This window comes from Mauremys reevesii, linkage group 2 (assembly GCF_016161935.1).
Source record: "Mauremys reevesii isolate NIE-2019 linkage group 2, ASM1616193v1, whole genome shotgun sequence".
In the NCBI taxonomy this organism is placed as follows: domain Eukaryota; kingdom Metazoa; phylum Chordata; order Testudines; family Geoemydidae; genus Mauremys; species Mauremys reevesii.
In genome coordinates this window covers 284,548,054-284,568,320 of record NC_052624.1, presented here as the reverse complement: position 1 = coordinate 284,568,320, position 20,267 = coordinate 284,548,054, and the positions used below count along the sequence as shown (strand labels likewise).

General features: G+C 56.4%; 1 protein-coding gene across 1 annotated transcript; it reads right to left on the bottom strand.

Annotated features, from left to right (window-relative positions):
- Positions 1 to 475: 475 nt before the first annotated feature.
- C2H8orf82 (chromosome 2 C8orf82 homolog) lies at positions 476 to 20,267 on the bottom strand. Its single transcript, XM_039525786.1, has 3 exons — positions 20,025 to 20,267; positions 12,823 to 12,871; positions 476 to 3,789 (listed from the first exon to the last, which is right to left on the bottom strand). Exons 1-3 carry the CDS (start codon positions 20,136 to 20,138, stop codon positions 3,344 to 3,346), a joined length of 609 nt encoding a protein of 202 aa, XP_039381720.1. The 5' UTR covers positions 20,139 to 20,267; the 3' UTR covers positions 476 to 3,343.

The window sequence follows — 20,267 nt, the reverse complement described above, 5'->3', positions numbered from 1 at the left end:
GCGTGAAAAGGAAGAGAAGGCAGCGGGGCCCGTCACACGCTGGGACTCAGGGAGAACCAGCCGCCAGCCGTGCACAGGGCCCCTTGCACCTGACAGGTGGTGGCTTCCACGTTCATTGCCCACTGGGCAGGCTCAGCACCGCCTCCCCCCACGTTGCCGGGGTGGATTGTTTTCTGTGGCCAGAGTGGAGATGAAATAGCAGCCCTGAGAATGCCCAACAGAGGAGCCAACAGAGCGCTGCTGGCCGGGCTGGGCTGGAGTCCAGGGACTGCTCAGTACAGCAATTCAGCTGCCTCCTCCCTAGCTATGAACCCGACTCCTATGGGGGTCGGTGGGTGGGGGCTGTCCCCGCACAGGCGACTGGCGGACGGAGGGGCTGCTAGCTGGAAAGCAAGGTTGGATCCCTGAACCGTGGGAAGTTTGGACCCCACAATCCAGTGATAACATCAAAGAAATCAGCCCACCCCTGGCCGGGTCGCTGCCAATCATTTATTTATTGAGTGGTTGTCACAGAAAAAACACCAAACTGTTCCACTCCGAGCCCCCAGCCATGTGCACGGGTGTGTGCGTGTGTGTGCGAGTGTCAGGAAGTGGCAGCCGAGCGGAGCAGCTGTTTGCAGCACACCCAGTGCACAGCAATCGAGTCCAATACTCCAGTTTATCCCGCCCCACTCGGGAAGGGGCCGCTGGGACCGACTTGCACGGCTCACACCAAAGCAGCCTGGTTGGCGTCTCCCCCACGCACTCTGCTGGGTGCCCTCCCCAACCCCGGTCTCTCTTCACTTGGGCTTCTCCACTCAGAGGCTTTGCCAAAGGCTGAGTGCATCCACCCCCTCGGAGGGAGGCCTGTTCCAGAGGGGAACATACGCGACTGCTGCCAGCCCGGTGCCAAGGGCCTAGCCCCCCAGCAGACAGCGTTCACTGGAGCAGTGACACAGCCCAAGCACTCAGACGGGGCTTTGCACAAAGATCTCGGGGCATCTCACAAAGGGCGACCGCACTGGCCCCATTTCACAACTGGGCAAACGGAGGCGCCGGCAGCAAAGGGCCTCGGGTGCTGGGTGCCCAGCGTGAGGCATTTTAAAGGTGCTGAGCACCCACCCTATCCCCTGTGCTCAGCCCCTCTAAAGTAGCAGCTGGAGGGGTCTCAAAAACGGAGGCGCCTACAATCAGCGGCTGAGTGAAAATTCCAGGCGAGGCAACTCGTGCCATTCCCACAGCAGAGAACCCGGCAGCCTGATTCCCGCATCGAGCCAGCAGCCAAGGGGGCAAGGAAGCTTGTGCGAGCCCGTGGAAAGCAGCACACGCCCCTTGTGCTCACAGATCCCAGCCTGCTGGCCTGGTGCTTCCCACCCCATTTGTGCTAACTCCGGGCAATGCCCCTCTGACCCCGCGCTGCTGCCAAGCTTCGGCCTGGCTAAAAATAGGCTCTGAGGCTTGTGAGAGGCTTGCTGGGCCGGCTGCTGCTAACAGATGCCGGGGGCACTGCATCCTGGCTAAGGTTAGGGTCCCGCTCGAAAGCTGTCAAGGAGCTTTAAGTCCCCGGGAAAAAAGCCTTTTAAGAGGAGGTTTGTGCAGCTCAGCGAGCTCGCGCAGCGATTGGTTTTGGCAGGGAACCCGACTGTGCTCTGTGCTGGGGCAGCAGAGGGTGGTTTCAAACCCCTGGGGCGGGCTGGCACGAGGCCTCGGCCTGCTGGTGTCGATCACACCCGTAAGGCAGCCTGGATCTGCGGTGTGAGCAGCACACGGGCAGCGTGCTGGGATCCCGAGCCCCCAAACAGGAAACGCCCTGGGCCAGAGATCAGCACAAGCCCAAAGGCTGATGGGACTTTTGCCACCTTGGCGGGGGGGCAGAATCGGGCCCATTAAAAGGCACCTGGGTGGGATCGACCCAGCATTTATTTAGCAGCTTGGAGGTGGCTGGGTTGGCGGCCCTGGGGGCAGTGCATCGAGCCCTCCCGTCAACATGGCTGGACAGATACGAACGGTCTCTCACTTGCAGGCAGTGCTAGGGGCCGGGGCGGAAGCCAGCAGAGGGTGACAAGGGGCATCGCAATCCCCGCCAGGCCCAAGTCTGCAGCCTGGCACCCAGAGGCGGGGGAGGGGGATCCACAGGCCATGGGGTCGAGTGAAGCCCAGGAGTTACCACAGGAGGCTAGTGGGCTTGGGGTGCTGATCCCCAGGGGGCAGGTTAACCAGGGGAGACCCTGCCCGTCTCGCTGCGTGGAGCCTGGGCCTCTGGGCGGCACTGGCTAAAGATTCTCCATCCCCCAGGGACCAACCGAGGCCCCTCTCCGAAAGTGGGTTATCTGCAGCGCGCGGTTACGAAACGGCAGAGAGCTTTTCAAACACGGTTATTACAGCAGCTTAAGCTCCTGGTTCCCCAGACTAATCCCAGTTCAGCGCACGCCGGAGATAATCACGCCGGGGCCTCCCTGCACGCGCCACTGGGCTCCCACGAGCTGTCCCACTCAGCCACCCAGGAGCTCAGCGAAGCCTGCCTAGGCGGGGATCGCTACCAGCATGGAGCACCACGGGCCCCATGGCTCCGCATGGCGAGGAGCCGACGAGCACAGCAATGGGGCGCGGGCACTGAGACTCTCCTTCCACTCCCAGCAGCCTCTCCCGGCCTCTCCTGCTATGGACGGGGCAGAGGTTGGGGGGAGCGGGCCGAGCAGCAGGGTCTTTCCCCACAGTGCTCACTGCTCACTGCTCTGGGGAAGGGCAGACACGGTGAGCACGCACCAAGCAATGCAGCAGGCCCTGGGCCCACACCGAATCTGCAGATCCTTAAAATGGGGAGGGCTGAGGGAGGAGAGGGGCCCTGGGCTGTGGGGTTTGTAGGGCCACAGGTGAAGGAACATGGATTCCGGGTCTGCCCCACCCCGCTCTGCTCTCCAGGGACAGAATCCCAGCCCAGCTCCCCGTGCGACGGCAAAGCAGGGGCTCCGTTCACCTCCGGCTTGGCCATCTGCTTGGACCAGAGGGGACAAGAGCCGCTGCTTTTCCGGCTTCCCTTTGGCTCCCACTAGGAGGTGGCTGTCGGAGCTCATGGCCGCCCAGCCCAATCTAGAGCCTTACGTGCAGCCCATGGGGTTCGAGGGCAGAGGGCAGCCCCACCCCCGCTGGAGAAAAGGCCCCTGGAGGCCCTTCAAGCAGCCAACCCCGGGGCTGCTTGGCCCAAGTGACATACGTGTGGCGGGGCAGCCAGGGGGTGGGCTGCAGAGATCTGCTCCAGGGAGGTGCTGTCCCCAGGCTGTTGCAAAGCAGCCAGCGTAGCTGCAGATGGGCCAGTCCTTGCTCTGTCCCCAGGGCCAGGCAGCCTCACGGGTGACGCCCCGGCTCAGGCGCTGCTGTTCGAGCGGATCAGCTGCACCAGCTCGTTGGTGAGGGTGTAGCGCTTGCCCTGCCAGCAGAAGTGGGTGGGGGGCCCGCCGGCGCCCTGGCTGTACTCAAAGCAGGGGCTCAGCTCGAAGGCCAGGGCTGATTTCACCAGCCCCACGCCGCCGGCTTTCCGCGGGGCCGGGTGATAGACGCGCCCGTTCTCGGGGAACATCACCAGCTTCTCCGGCTCGAAGCTGACCACCAGCCTGTCTCCGCCGCCGCAGTAGGAGAGCAGCTCCTCGCCCGCCTGGCCCCGCAGCAGGTGGGTGAAGACGATGGGGCGGTCGTCGCAGCGCACGAAGTTGTGCTCTCGGCCGCAGGGGGAGAGGTAGGGGAAGGCGTCCTGGTAGCGTCCGCTCCGGTTCAGCTGCAGTTGTTTGAAGAAGAAGGTGAGGAACTGCTTATCTGGGAAGCAGAGAGAAACCACAGGGGGTTCAGAGGCCAGTGAACTAGATCGGTGCGCACTGCAATGCTGAAGCCTGTTTTACCCACACGCCTCCCCCCATCAGCGAGCGGCTTTGTTAGACGCCCCATATGCCAGGCCAACAAAAGGCACGTTCCCTGCGGGGGCTCTGGAGCTCACTCCTGGCTGCAATTCACTCCAAACCCAGCCCAAAGTGCACGCTGAGGAGGACGGAGGCCACAGCTCCCTGGCCTCGCACGGGTCTGCTGACTGGTCTGCTCCTGGAGATGTGCTGTTCTGATTCAGGGAGCATCCTCCTCCCCACTGCCTGTTATTGCAATGCAGCTACAGGCCTTTAAGCAACGTCTCCCTTGGAAATTAGCAAAGCTGCACCTGGCCCCTTCCATCCCCAGAGCTCTGGCAGGCTAATCAGGAGGCAGCAGCAGAGCTACTCCAGGAAACATCACTCCTGATTAATTCCCATCTCTACAAGGCCTCCGCATTCATATCTCTGCTGACCGCACGCAGCGCATCTCCAGCGCCCTTCTGACGGGCTGCTCCGGGCTGTATGGGGGTAAGGAATCAGCCCTTGCTGTTACCAGCCACCTACAGCTCTCTAGACACAGCTACTAGCCCTTCATTGTTGGCACGATCTTTAGAGCCAAGCGGCCCCGTCAGCCCTCTCTCCCCGGGTGGCTTGATACCCAACGGAGCGTGAACCTCCTGGGGGCACTCCCGAGTGGCACCGGAGCGGCACGAGGCCAGCCGGGCACTGAGCATGCCTCTCTTGCCAGACTCCCACTTATCCCCCTACCTGGGCAAAGCAGGAAAGTGAAACATGCACGTTCTGGTCAGTTTCATGGCTTTGCTCTGTGGCCAGGAAGCAGGAAAGAGAAAGGGACAGGAGACCATGTTCTTTGCTCCTCCATTTCACCCCTCTCCTTGAATCCCTCCAATGGCTCCCCCTTCCTCCCATATGAAATCCAAACTCCTCGGCTCTGTTTTCAGAGCTGTGCAGAACTGTCTCCTCCTCAGCCCCCCCACCCTTGTCTCCTTCTGCATCTCTCCCTTTCTTCTCCACTCTTAGGGTGACCGGACGTCCCGATATTGGGGGCTTTGTCTTTTATATGCAACTCTACCCCCCAAAAAACAGGTCCAGATTTTTCACACTTGCCCTCCCATCACCCTCCCCACTTCTCCAAGTCTCAGGGCCCCGTTTAGAAATTCCTTCCAGAAGGACCTTTGTCTATCCCGTCCCACTCCCTCTGCATGGAACCTCCTTCCCGAGCTCCTCTGCAGGCCCACGTCCTCTCTGCATGCCAGTCTTGGGGCCTACAAGAAACTAACTGGCTGCTTACAGGGAGGCTGGGGCTGCCTGGGGAGAACCTCGCCAGCTCACGAAACCCCCCTAGTGTTAACTTGAGTGACCAAGGCCACCTCGCTCATTGTGCCCCTCAGCTCGCGTCTTCTCCAATGGGGCCCTTTTGTCTTTGGGAAGCGCCTCGCACACGGAGAGCCACGCACTCATTCACCAGCATCGCCCCCTGGCACAGCCCCCTCCGTTTGTCAGAGGCTAGTTCTCATTTGGTTTTAAATCTATTGCCAAGATCTCACATACTCCTGAAAACCGACACAACTGGTTTAAAAACTGGAAGCCCCATAGGTCAGTGCCTGTGGGGCTGGAAATACTCCCCACAGGGTTTAAAAGGGTGCAACCCCTAACGAGAGAGGAGAGTTCTCGAGGGTGGTGCAAGGGGATAGACGAGAAGACGTGTGGGCCAGTCATTATTTAGTGCATGTATTACAATGGCAGCCAGAGGCCTGGATTGGACTCAAGTTGGGTTTGGGGCTGAACACGTGATACAAGGAGACAGCCGCGTCCTCGAGGAATTTACAGTCTGATTTTTCACCCTTGCTGTCTGGTCACCCTGAGGGGAGTGCAGTTACCTCCACTTTACAAACGGGGACTGACCCACAGAGACTCAGGGACTTGTCCAGTGACACAGCGACACAGGCACATGCCTTAGTACCAGACCCTCCTTCCTGCCGCGCCGGACAGAAGTGCTCCCTCACACCAAGGCCTGTTGAACTGCGGAACAGCTGCCCAAAGGAAGGAGTTTGGGACATTTCGAACTGGGCAAAGTGCTGGTGAATCAACAGGGACTGATCTTGCACTGGCCCGTGGGGAATGGGCTGAAGGAAACCTAACAGGACGCCCGAATCCTATGATGAGATGCAAGTTGCCCTGTTTTCCAAGTCACTTGCTGAAACCTATGTGCTGCCCACCATGCTTCCCGAGAACTCCGGCCAGATTCCCCTCTCAATTCCCCCCGCAGACATCCAGAGTAACTCCAGGGCCCTCAAGAGTCACGCCAGAAATCTACACCGGCACAACCAAGCTCCGACGGTAGCTCAGGGAAGTGTGCGCGCAAAGGAGGGGTGACAGCACGTCACACCGGCAGGCAGGCAGGACAGGGGACTCTCCTTTGGTGGAGGACTCTGGCTGATCACGGGGAAGCAGCTGATTTTGGCCAGGGAACGTCTGCCCATTAAACACCCCCACTGCTGCCGGGCTGTTCCTGGAGAGAAGCCCCATGCCAACGCTGGCCAGCTTTGCCGCTCACGGATCTTTCAAGGGGCACAAGCTCACGAGATGCATTTTCAGGTTAGTTTTATGTAACAAAGATAATGAAGTAGTAAAAGTCACAGCTGCCTGTTTGCCCAGTGAATTGTGTCCTACAGCAGTCAGGCATTCACAAATCACCTTTAAACGCTGCCTCTGCCCCTACTGTGCCAGCTAGAGCTGCTGAGAGCTTATGGCAAACCTGCAGCTCAGGGAGAAGTCATTTGGCAAAAGCAAATTACTTCCCAGTACTTATTAGTTTATACCCTGCTGTGTGGATCCATTTTTGTTAGCTAATGGTGTATTTTATTCCTTTGTTTGTCCTCACCTCCTTTATCAAGCAATTTAACAGCTTTCTTTCAGAGCAGCGCCAGGAAGGGGGTGGACATATTGTGGCTGATTGTTCCCCTAAAATACAGCGAGGGGAAGTCAACAGTAGCCACTCGCCCTCTACGGCCTCTTTCAATCAGTGATGTAGAGAGAGTTAAACAGGCAGAAGGCTCAGAGGTTTTCACACGTAGGGGAGAAGTGAACAGAAGTTATTCATAGCAAGAGCTGAATCCCTGTAATTGTGCAAATGGAAGAAATATGCAAAAGGCATTGTGCTGTCTTTGCTAGAGAATCTGCTGCTGGAGAAAGACTGAATTGCAAACAGTTTTTAAAGGAACACGGACTGGGATGGACCGAGATGGAGCTGGAGCTCAAGAAAGATGGCGCCAGGGTAGGGGGAAGTCCCAGATGCTGGACAGTCAGAGGGCTAGCGGAGCCTGCAGCCAGGAGACCCTGGGCTTTGGCAGCAGCAGGACAGACCTATTCGCTCCCCCAGTCTCTAACTTTTAGGAATCAGATCTTGCACTAAGCAGGGTTAGACCAGGTCAAACTCTGGGATGGGAGGTTTCCGAGGAACATGTCAATGGGACAGGAAGTGGTGCTGATTCAGTAGCCAGCACTTCCCCCTGACTCAGCAATGACCCACCATCCCATCAGGGCACTAGGGGCGATGTGCTGCAAGGAGCAGGGTGTGTGACACAATAAGGGGTGCTCCCCCCCCCAAGTTGGTCCTGAGCCCATTAGCCTGCCCTGTTAACAGCTGCTGCATTCCACCGGCAGGCGAAGCAATCCCCAAATATCCTTCACCTACCCTCACAGGTGCTGCTGCAGCTTCATGTTGGGGAAGCCCTTTTCATCTGCAGCTCAAGACCCTACAGACAGTGAGCGATGCCCCACAGCCGGCCTGGGGAAACCGAGGCGCAGCTGGGTGAAGCCTGGCTTTTGCCCTTGCGCATTAGGAAGCAGCTCGCAAAGTGAAAGGGGTCGAGGTGAATGGCCAAGAGCAGGCTGCGCTCATCCTGCTATGGAGCAAGCACGGAGGGATGCCGGTGCCCGGGGAAGCCTGTGTGCCATTGTAGTGAGATCATGCCCCTCAGGAGAGGGCACTGGGTGGGACTCAGGAGACCTGGGCTCTATTCCTTGCTCCGCCACTGATCTGCCAGGTGACCTTGGCCAACTCACTACTCCTCCTTGGGCCTCAGTTTCCCCATCTGTCACATGAGGATAATGATGCTCAGCTCCTTTGAAAAGCGCTTGCTCTGCTGATGAGATGTGCCGTGCAAGAGCTGGGTATTGTTAAGCACCGTGTGTTTCCAGCAGCCTTGCGGCTGCCTCTCACTGGGCTTAGCCTGCACCTGGAGCTGTGAAAAGGATCCAGCCTGGCATATGGGGTGGAGAGGGGGGGAGCCCTGGAGCCAGAACAGGGCTTTCTCCATTTCTTTGATCCCGGTGGGGTGGGGAGGGAGACACGCAGACAGACCCGGCACACACAGTGCTGCCTGGCACTGCCTTACTGTTACCAACACTGGCTTCATGGAGACGGCGAGTTCCAGCACGCGCCCGGCGGCTCGGCTCACGCGGGAACATCGCATGCTGGGGTCTGTCATCTCAGGGGCTGCCCCCCTCTAGTCAAGGCACAGGCAACTGTGATCCCATGCAAAGGAGGTGGCTCTGGGGGAGGGAGACTCAGAGGAGAGTCATTTGTAGCTTCGAGGCCTGAGGTTCACATCCCCGTGGCCTGCCCTCAGTAACACACAGCAGCTGTTGGAACCTCAGTGAATGGCACAATTTATCTCCTGCCGTTTTCAGTCACTTGAAGAGAAGGGACCAAATCCGTCCCCCCTGTAAGTCGATGGTCACCACAGGGATGAATTTGGTCCAGGACCTTTAAACGCATGGTGGGTCATAAACTTTGCTAGAGGAGTCGCTCCTCTCACACCTAGGTGCTGGAACTAGAGGTGCAGGGGGCTGCAGCACCCCCTGGCTTGAAGTGGTTTCCATCATATACAGGGTTTACAGCAGGAGTGGGCAAACTACGGCCCAGGGGCCACATCCAGCCCTTCAGACATTTTAATCCGGCCCTCGAGTTCCTGCCGGGGAGCGGGATCTGGGGCCTGCCCCACTCCACACAGCTCCTGGAAGCAGTGGCATGTCCCCACTCTGGCTCCTATGTGTTGGGGCAGCCAGGGGGCTCTGCACGCTGCCCCGACCCCAAGCGCCACCCCCGCAGTTGCCATTGGCCAGGAACTGCAGCCAACAGGAGCTTCAGGGGCCCCAGCCAGAGCCCTCACCCCCTCCCACACCCCAACCTCAATTTCATGAGCATTCATGGCCCACCATACAGTTTCCATATCCAGATGTGGCCCTCGGGCCACCCCTGGTTTACAGTTTGGTTCAATGGCTCTTGGCACCCCAGTATACAAACTGTTCCAGCACCCCTGCTCCCATGAGGAGACGAAACATGACCCCTCAGGCCAGCTAGGGTGGGAGCAGCCTTGTGGAAGCGAGGCAGCTCTGACTAGCGGATGGGCAGATTTCAGGGAGTCCAGTTTACAGCACAGCTCTCCTCTGAAAATCAGCCTCCGAAGGCCTGGGGCGGGGTCCCAGTTAATCTGATCTAGGATGACCAGATGTCCCAATTTTATAGGGACAGTCCCGATTTTTGGGTCTTTTTCTTATATAGGCGCCTATTACCCCCCACCCCTGTCCCGATTTTTCACATTTGCTATTTGGTCACCCTAATCTGATGAGATTGCTCAGGTCACAGGAGGATTTTCTAATAGTCAGCCCCAAAGGATCTGAGAGTTGAGCTGGGTCACAGCCCATCAGAGCCGTCCCTAGGGTACGGCGAATTGGGGCAACCACTCCAGGCCCCTACCCGCCGCGGTTGGTCCCAGAATTGACAGGTCGGTCCCGGAAGTGACAGATTTGTCAGCTCTCCCTAGGCCCCACAGCCCCCTAGGGACGGCCCTGCACCCCATCCTCAGTAATAAAAGGTTGGAAGGCAGATCTGGCCTGCAGCGACACCTCTGTAACCCTCCTGCCACCAGCCAGCATGCACGGGCACCTGAATGGAACTTAGCAAACAATTCTACTGATGGTGTGGCTGGGGACACGGATTGTCCAAAGGCATGTTCTGATTGGCCAGCTGATGTCCATTCAGGTGATGTCACAGCCACGTACCAATCAGAACTGCTGTAACCTCACTGCCCAGCAGAAGAGCAGAATCCCTGTGCCTAGTGCATTAGAATTGCTGATACTTTCTAAGTGCAAAGCAGCTTTCCCATTCTCCTGTGGCTCTCTCGTATCCTTCCACTAGATTACTGACCTCAGGCAGTAACTGGAGTTTTTTGAGACATGTGTCCCTATGGATGCCTCACTTCAGGCGTGCATGTGTCTTCGAAAACAACAAGGAGTCTGGTGGCACCTTAAAGACTAACCTTTGGGCAGAGATTTTCGGGAGCAGTGCCTGTTCGGCCCACACATGCATCCTATACACCCTTGTGCTTCACCCCAAGCAGCATTCCATCCCCCCACTGTTCTCTCTCATCTGTTCACTCAAAACTATTTGTCGTGGCAACGGATACATTGCACAAAAGTTCCCTGCACTATTTAAAAGGATGATGGGGCTTTTGTATGAGCTGCTGTCACAGCAGCATGACAGCCTCTCACAAACATTAATGAATGAATCTACCCTCAAAGCCCGCCCCCGGGAAGTTTTAATTAAATTCTAAGTCTAATCACAAGCAGCCACTCGAGCAGGGTGTGCGAGCAGCCAGTGCATTTGTCTGCGTGTTCAAAGGCTGCTACTGAGGAACAGTGCAAAATGCACAGGGAATTACAAGTGCTTAGTGTGAACTGCGCCCTCCTCCGGGGAATTCACTTCACATTAGGAGCTCAAGCTTCACCTAGACTTCGCTCCCAGCGGCAAAAAGTTCAGTGGTTGATCTGCCAAGTGAGGGGTTGGGCATAAGCATTGCCTGCAAAAAGACTACAGGTCCTAGGGTTCAATGCTCCATCTTGACCAGAGCAGAAGGCAGCCCAGGTGAAGACTCTGCATTGCATGCTGGGACCTGTAGTCTCTGTGGCTGCAGAGCCATATTTCAAGTTGTGGGGGCTGCAGTTTGCTCTGTTCTGCGGGGGAAGGTTTGGGACTCACGATTATGCTCGTGGTTAAGAAGTGGGGAAGCTGACGTAATGGCCAGCGAGCATGGCAAGGGGGGGCTGACAGGTGGCCCATTCAGAAGAGGGCCAGCCAGGCCCCAGCGGGCTCACAAGAAGCCTGGTGAGGCATGTTGCCAAGTGGTGGCAGTGGCAGGCCAAGCAGGGCCATTGGGAAGTGGCTATGGGGACTTAGAGTCTAAATCCCATTTTTCAGCTCATGTGAAAATATCGGTGGGTCTTAAAGCCCCATTTCAGGTTTAACTGGCCATTTGCTGCAGCCTCGGCCGAGGGGGTAGGGTTACTGTGGTGGGTAGCAGATTAACAGGGAACATGGTACCATGGCGTGACGGGCTTCACTGACCCAAACCCCTCTGTGCTCATCCAGGCTATGAGGGGCGAGAACTGCTATCAAGGCAACCTCCCGTTGAACCCGTTTAAATCACGTTCTCGCCTCACCTGCTGTCCCGGGCCCAGCGGGCTGCTGGTGCAGGGGAGCAAGGATTTGCCTGCGGCTGAGTTGCTGTACTAACACGCGGGTCCAGCTGTCTCTGGTGATCAGCCAGCTGTGACTTTCAGAGCCTGATTAAGGATTACAATCACGCACGCAGCTCTTAAAAACCAGCACACGAGAAGGGGATGAGTGCGGCTCCGGAGGAAGATCAAAATCCTGCAGAGGAGCTAAGTGAGGGGATTTTAGGAATCATCTCCGGGCTTAGCCCTGAACGTTCCCGTGGGGCTCTCACTTACACGATCCCAGCCGGGCTGCTCCCCTTCTGCCTCTGTGCTCGTGAATAACGCAGCTCAGATCGCAGCAGTGAGCATGGAGGAAGTCAGTGCAGGAGTCCTGCAGGCAGACCCCAGAATAACACCCTCCTACGAGCAGCAAGGGAGATTGTGTTTCTGCAGTGGGACCCATGGGCTGGAGAACTGAGCTGAGTTATATCCCTCACACCACAGCCCACAGCTCCTGCAGCACAAGCCGCACCAGGCTGCCTCCATGCCTAGGAAGTGCAGCAGAATATAGATTTACCCGTGATCGCCTGGGACACGCTCACACCCGCGCAGCAGTAGTAGCCTTACAGCCTTGGTGGGCTGCAGCCACTAGAGGGCAACATGCTCACACAACGAACGGGTCTGACGGATTCCGGCCAGCGGAGCGCAGTGGTGGCCAGAGATGCTGGGAGGCCAGCAATGTCTGACTGCAGACGCCTGCCTCTCCTTACAACGAGCCCCCAGGAACCACTGGGGCCATCCCAAGCGCTGCCTGACATCATCACAGCCGTTCAGCCATGGCTGAGACTCCAAAGAGGCAGCAAGGGGAAGGCGCGGAGCCAGACGGCACCGCGAGGTTCAGCACACCCCTCTCCACGCCTCCCTCTAGTCAGGAGACAGACCCCGCCCCAGAGCGGTGGAAAGGGAGCGCATGGGGCCCAGCTGATCAAGGGCCCTTGGGGGCTGAGTTTCACGCCTCAGCTAAAAATGGCAATTTCAATAGCACGGCATCTCCTAGCACCATGCTAGGGCAGCGGGGCCAAGGCTGACTCAGAGGGGAGAGCCCCCTCCACTCAGCCCCCCATCCTGCGCCCTGCAGCACAGCACCCCTGAGTGCTTCACTGGAGCACTGGGTCTGCGCCGCCCAGAGGGGAGAGCACCGCTACAGGGTCCCATTGGATGAGTGACAATTCTGAGGAGCAAGAACTCCCTACGGATTCACCGTCTCTACTTCCTGTGGCACAGGAGATTTTCCCCACGGGTCTCCCATCCAAACGCTGAGCCAACCCAATCCTGCTTAGCTTGTGAGTGCCAAGTTCCCAGACCGGGGAAGAGAAATCCTCCCCTCACCGGAGACGTAACAAGGCAGAGCAGAATTGGGGTGTGTGGCGCAGGGGCCCAGTGTGTGCGGAAGGGATGGCGTTACCTTTAAAACAGGTGATGAAGTTCTTCACTTTGGCATCGTCCAGGAAAAGCTGCAAAACAAGGCAAGAGAGGGGAACAGTGAAGATCAACCTGCCACAGCACAGAGGGGGCTCCCCCCGAGGACCGTGCCCAAGGGGCCATGGGAGACATTTCAGAGCTGTGTGGCTGCGGCTCCAGGAGTCCATGGCCCAACTATCCTGCACAATGTCATGGGCAAAGCATGGTCCGTGGAGCTCTGCGCTGCCCTTTGATCACGATGGAGAACGGCAGGCACAGCCCTGCAGTCTCCCTGAGCCAGCTCTCTGTGTTAAAGAGGATGAAGCTACAATGGGCTCCATATGATACAAATCAGGTGTGACCTACTGGCCTTGCCACGTTGTCAACATGCACCTGGGTGGGACATTGCCTCTGCTTTGGAGCAACGGCTCCACGTTGTCGCCGCATCTGATCAATGATCCCAACTCACTATTTGCTCCTCTCATCCCAGTTTACACATGAACACGGCGCTGCTGAAACACACCTCCAGCCAGGCGCCTCCCTCCCCAGCTGCAGGGAATGAGTAACTCACTGGAGTCGCAAGGCGTTTCCAGTATCCTCTGGGGTTGTGAAGAGAACTGGACCTCTGATGTTCCGGCCATGCAGCCGTCCCCTCCCCTGGGTCTTCTCTCTATCAGTGGGAACTAACAAGTGGCCGGATTTTCAGATGTGCTGAGCACCTGCGTCTCCCACTGAAATCAGTGGGTCCTCTGGGCACTCAGCCTCGTTGAGAATGAGGCCACCCATCCCTGCTCCCCACAGCAGAAAGGGGCAATTCTGCAGCAGCCACAAACAGCCCAAGGCTGAAGTCGCCGGATTGTGAATGTACAGAGCAGGCCGATACACCTTCTTTAGCACTAATTACAACTCCTAATCTCTCTCGCTGTGACTAATTCGCCATTAATGCAATATGCGGTTAATGCAGGAAAAATTATCAGTTGATGCTAACAGATTAAAGAGGCACAGCCAGCCCGGAGGGTTGGAAGAGGGCCAGATGGTATTTCCTGAGCCCAGAAACAGACAGTTTCATGGGTCTGATGCGTCCCAGGATTGAGATCTCACATGAAGCTTATTAGTAAGTTTCACTTGGCTTTGAAAGCAGGCCAGCCTGCTGACCCTACAGCTAGCACGCTGCTATCCTGCCTGGAAAGCCCAGCCTCGACTCCTTTGCTCCTGGCAGTGATGCTGCATGGACGGAGCCCTCCGCCCCTGGCAAGCAAGGGGAGCGACAGCAGTTTGCTCAGCAACAATCTGCCTGGCTGCTTTAGGGGTGGCATTCATGGAGGCTGGCCGGCGTTCCCTCAACGCTGCAGCCACCCGCCTGAATCAGGGGAGAGCAGAAGGGGGCAGAGGGGAGCTGCTTTTGGCTCCAAGGACCCAGGAATCCCCCCAAGAGAAACAAGGAATAGATTCCATCTGCCTCCTGGCGGAGAGGAGTCTGCTCCCCAGGGTGTGTCCATAGCCCGTACACAGCGTAACTAACCCAGGCACAGACACCAGCCAGATCACAGGCTGCTACCACTTGGCCTAGGAGAGTAACTCCATTAGCTGGGAGTCCGTAGCAGGACGTATAGTCACTGGAGCCAGCTGCTAGAGTGGGACAGAGTCCCAGGCACCTCGCTAGTGTATTGCAATAGCCTCTTAGCCAAGTGCATCTCCCCACCAGCCTGACTCTGTATTTGAACCTGACAGCAACCACCTCCCTGGGATCGCATAGCTCAGCAAAGCTACTGCCCCACACGCTACCGACTGACGTCGCCGCCATCTTTCAGGCTAGAACGGACACAGCCTCACCTGTCCAAGCCCCTGGCTTTTGGGGCTGTGCCACCCTCCCCCTTCCCCCTTGGGTCATGGCAGGAATCAAGCTGCACTTAGAGTCACCCTATTTGAGGACTTTGACACAGTAATGTGCATTTTTAGCTTTTTACCACCATCTGGTGGCACAACTGGGGAACTGTCACTTTAAGCCGACTGCACAATCCAGACAAAAAACCTGACAACAACCATCCAACACAACACAACAACAACAAGTGGAACCCACTATAACAACTTCACAACTCACACACCACCACCCTGGGCTGGGAAACTCCATGACACACCAACATTATGAGTTTATCAGGACTACCCCTAACCAGAGCTGAAATCTCTGTCCTCTGCAAGGGACTGAACATCTGCCCCATCACAGAACCTGATACCATACGAACATGTGCAGAGCTAGAAGAAATCTTTTGCTACCTCCACCTCCAAGAATTCCTTCACAACAATGATGACACCACCGACAACTAGCGTGTTCCCACCGACAATCGTAGGAAAAAAAGAATCATCTGACTGGACACCGCACAGTGGACAAAACCACCCACTTGATCGTTACATTGATTGGCTGTGAAATCCTTAACACAAATCACAACCACCACAATCCCTCCACCGCCGAGAGGACAGCTACACAGTCCCTGAAATCCAGCCACCAGAAAACGATCAAACCAGCAGACAAAGGGGGTGCTATGGTAGTTCTTGACCATGATGACTATGTCAATGAGGCCAATCGACATGCTCCGACACCACCTACTATAAGAAACTCAAAGAAGACCCCACACCACAATTCACCAGATACTTAGAGGATGTCATCAAATCCTTCCCCAAACAACTCCAAGAGAAACTATACAACCTCACCCCCCCACCCCAATGAGACCACCGCAGGGACCTTCTACGTGCCTCCCAAGGGAGCCCAGGCAGGTCCATCATATCTGGCCGTTGTACTCTTACTGAAGGAACATCAGGGCTCATAGAAACCATCCTCAAAGCACTCGCCACACAAAGGGACAATTTCCTCCTGGACACAACCAACTTCCTCCAGAACAACTTCCTCTGCAACATTAACAGCCTCCTTCAGAACACCATCCTTACCACCATGGATGCCACCTCCCTATACACCAACATCCCTCATAATGACGGCATGGCTGCCTTCCTCAGTATCTACAAAGCAATGGCCAACACTCAGGTATCCACCCCAAACACATTGTCAAACTCATCCATTTCATCCTCACCCATAACAATTTCACATTCAGCAACAAACACTTTGCCCAAACCATGGGAACAGCAATGGGTAATGGCTCCCCAATATGCCAACTTCTTCACGGGCACCTTGAGGAAGAATTTCTGGACAAATGCACCATGAAACCAATGATATACCTGAGATATCTCTGGACAGATGACCTAAGCTCCCTTGTAGATTTCCACCACAACTTCAACAACCAGGACCCATCCAATTAAACTCTCTCTAGAACATTCCTGCACCAGCATCAACTTCCTGGACACCACGATCAGCTTCAGCAATGGAACCCTACAGACAGCTACTTACAAAACACTCACAGATCACACATCCAGTAACAACCCTAAACACACCAAGAAATAAATCTGTTATCTACAGTCAGGCACTCAGATACCACAGAATATGCTCTGAGGAGAAAGTCCAGGATACACACAACAACACACTTTAAACTACCTTCACTAAACAAGGACACTTCACCAGAGAAGTAGATCACATCATAGAATGGGCCTCAAATGCCTCAAAAGAACCTGCTTCAATACAGAAAAGAAACTCTCTCTGACTTCACATCTCTAGTTGTCACCTACCACCCCACACTGTCAAGTATCAGAGGGGTAGCCGTGTTAGTCTGGATCTGTAAAAGCAATAAAGAATCCTGTGGCACCTTATAGACTAACAGACGTTCTGCAGCATGAGCTTTCGTGGGTGAATACCCACTTCTTCAGATGCATGCTGCAGAACGTCTGTTAGTCTATAAACACTGGAACCCATACAGGGTATCACTAAACAATTACAATGTACACATGATGGGGACCCCAACCTGAAAGAAATCTTTCCCAAACCCCCTCTTCTGGCCTTCAAACAACGCCCCCAACCTTGTCAAGCTCTCATCAGAAGCAAGGTACCAAATATACCAGGACTCACCAACTCAAAGTGGCACCAGACTCTGCCAGAACAACAGATGCACAATCTGTTGACACCTCCTCTGCTACGATGTTCAATACCCCCCACAACACACCTTTCAAGATCCATGTGCTGTACCTCATCCAGTACATTAAATCCCCCCATAATAACTATGTGGATGAAACCAGGCAATCACTACGCGCTCAAATGAATTCACACAGGAAAATGATAAAAGACAAAAGCACCGTATCAACGGTGGATGAACACTTTCCACAAAGCAATTGCTCTATATCTGACCTCTCAGTTCTCTCCTCACAGAAACCGGCACGACACCTTCAAAAGACGAGCCTCGGAGCCTAAATTCATAACTTTGCTAGACACTAAAAATCCTGATCTTAATAAAGACACTGGATTTATGGCTTCTTACAACAATCAATAACCCAATAACTCTCTTTTTTTGTTCTATGACCGGAAGGATGTTAATGGGCCACTTCACCTTCAATAGTCCCTCAGAAAAGTCATCAACTACTTATGTGAAACAACCTGGCCCAGCTTGTATTTAGCTGTGACACTCTGGGTATGTCTACACTGCCAATAAAAACCCGCGCTGGCCTGTGCCGGCTGCCTGGGGCTCTGGCTAAGGGGCTGTTTAACTGCACATTAGATGCTCGGGCTAGGGCTGGAGCCTGGGCTCTAGGAACCTGCGAGGTGGGAGGATCCCAGAGGGCTGCAGCCTGAGCCCAAACATTTATCATAATTAAACAGCCCCTTAGCCCAAGTCCGCCAGCACAGGCCTGCCATGGGGGTCTAACTGCCGTGCAGACATGCTCTGACTCCCTTCCCAGGCCTGACGGAGAGCTCTGTGCAGTTCAAAAGCTGGTCACTCTCACCAACACAAGTTGGTCCAATAAAAGATATTACCCTCCCCCACCATGTCTCTCTGATATCCTGGGACCAACACGGCCACAACACTGCACACAATCCAGACTCAGTCGGCACCTGAAGGCCAAGAACCAGAGCACAGCACAGCTGCCTATGAATTCACTGAGGGGTGGGAGTGGGGCCTCTGGACCCAACACCTGCCTGCCCTGCAAACTCCCTCCCTTCCCTCCCCACCTGGGAGCCAAACAGCAACCTGGGTTCTAACAGCACATTGTCAGTGGTAGTTTTTAAGCATGGGCATTGGCAGCAACAGTGTGTGGCTGAAGAATCTGGACGTCCTGCTGATGACTCAAGAGCTTTGAGTAGGGGTTGGACTAGATACCTCCTGAGGTCCCCTCCAACCCTGGGATTCTATGATTCTAAGAGGCGGAATAGGCTCTAATTTGCTTCCCTGTATTTATGTTGGTGCTTGTCCAGGCAAGGGACCTAACTCAGATGCACAGCAAGGGGGCGACGAGGCCATTCTTAGAGACAACACCGCCTAGTCGCCCCTAGAGGCAGAGCTGGAAGAAGGACACAGGACTCTCCCTGTCTGGAGGCTGGGCACTAGGTAGCTGAGCTCACCTTACTGCGAGAAGCAAACTTCATTTTGTGCCCGGCTACCCCTTCTCCCACATTATGAGGCTGGGCAGAATTTAATTGTTTGTATAATTTCAGCTGATAATATCCACGTTCATTAACAAACGTTTCTCATTTTTATCATTGTCAATTTTCACAGCTGCAAAAAGTTATGTGTTTTAAGTACTTTTCCCATTTTTATTGATGTAAATTTTCACATTTGTGGGAAACTGTTGGGGTGGGGAGTGTCAGACAATTACTTAACAACAGTAGATGTTGCGATTCAAATAGATAAATCTTCATAAATGTGAAAACACAAATTGTCAACATCACACGTGAACAGCCTTAAATCAAACCCTAGTATGTTCTCAAGCAGGATTTCTCTTAGCTGTAAATTTCGGTCATGATGGGTGGAAATATTTTGTGGGTGCCTCAGTGTTTGTTGAAATCAACATTTACCAATAAAAACCGAAACCTCCCAAGCCACCTGGCCTTGGCGGTCGATGCTGTTACTGCTCTGCTAGTGACTAGGAATTAGCACTGCCAACTCTCATGATTTTGTCATGAGTCTCATGATAATTATTGTTTTCCTTAAAGCCCCAGCTCCTGGAGTCAAGTGGGTATGTGATGATTTTTTGCCGTCATTCTTAAAGATAAAGTAAGTTTCTAGCCTCAGTGGCGTGGAGACAGCTTCAAAACCAGACCCCAGTGCACCCTAAAGGCTCAACAAACGGAAGGCAAGTAAAAAGACCCCCGAATCTAGTATGTTTACATCACCTCATGACTTCTGGTGAGCCTGATTCAACACTTGGGGCTGGCAATGCTGCCTGGCAGAGATGGGGGCTGCCAGGCTCTGGCACAAGCTGCCCAGTAGCCCACGGCGGCCCCTGGTTGGGTTTGCTCTGGCTCCCCAGCCCCACTATCAGCTCTTGGCCCATGGGGAGAGGTGGCAGCGTTTCCCATGGCCTCTCCCCAGCCCCCTTCTCCCACCGCCCCTCTCCTCTCCCCATAGCCCCCCGCTCAGTGCACCCAGCAACCCCGGCCAGCCCCGAGCCCCCAGGGGCCAAGCATCGCTGGGGCATCGCTAGCCTCGGCCCCCTGCAGGGGGCTCCCCGGGCCCTGCCGGGCTCTCCAGCCTCAGGCTCTTGGCTGGCACCACACAGCCGGGTCTGCCCGACCCCCCGCCGCCTGTCACCGGGGCCTCTGGTCCCCCACCCAGCCCGGCCCCCCGCCGCCTGTCACCGGGGCCTCTGGTCCCCCCCCGCTGGCCCCCCACCGCCTGTCACTGGGGCCTCTGGTCCCCCACCCAGACCGGCCCCCGCTGCCTGTCACTGGGGCCTCTGGTTCCCACCCAGCCCGGCCCCCGCCGCCTGTCACCGGGGCCTCTGGTCCCCCGCTGGCCCCCGCTGCCTGTCACTGGGGCCTCTGGTCCCCCACCCAGCCCGGCCCCTCGCAGCCTGTCACCGGGGCCTCTGGTCCCCCCCGCTGGCCCCCCGCGGCCTGTCACCGGGGCCTCTGGTCCCCCCCGCTGGCCCCCCGCCGCCTGTCACCGGGGCCTCTGGTCCCCACCCAGCCCGGCCCCTCGCAGCCTGTCACCGGGACCTCTGGTCCCCACCCAGCCCAGCCCCTCGCCGCCGGTCACCGGGGCCTCTGGTCCCCACCCAGCCCAGCCCCGCGCCGCCTGTCACCGGGGCTCTGGTCCCCCGGCCCGGCCGCACCTGGCCCTGGTGGTCGATGTAGTAGAAATACTCCCGGGCGCGCGGCGCGGGGCTCTGGCCCTGCGTGTAGGCGGCGGGGCCCGCGGGCCGGAGCAGGGCGCGGAGCAGCCTCATGGCGGGGCCGCCGGGGTTACGCTGGAGCCGCCGGTCCGGCAGCGCAGCCGCTCCCCGGCCCCGGGCCCCGCGCTCGCGTTCCGGGCAGGCCGGGCCCCGCGCTCCCTCCTGGGCGCCCGCGGGCCTCGG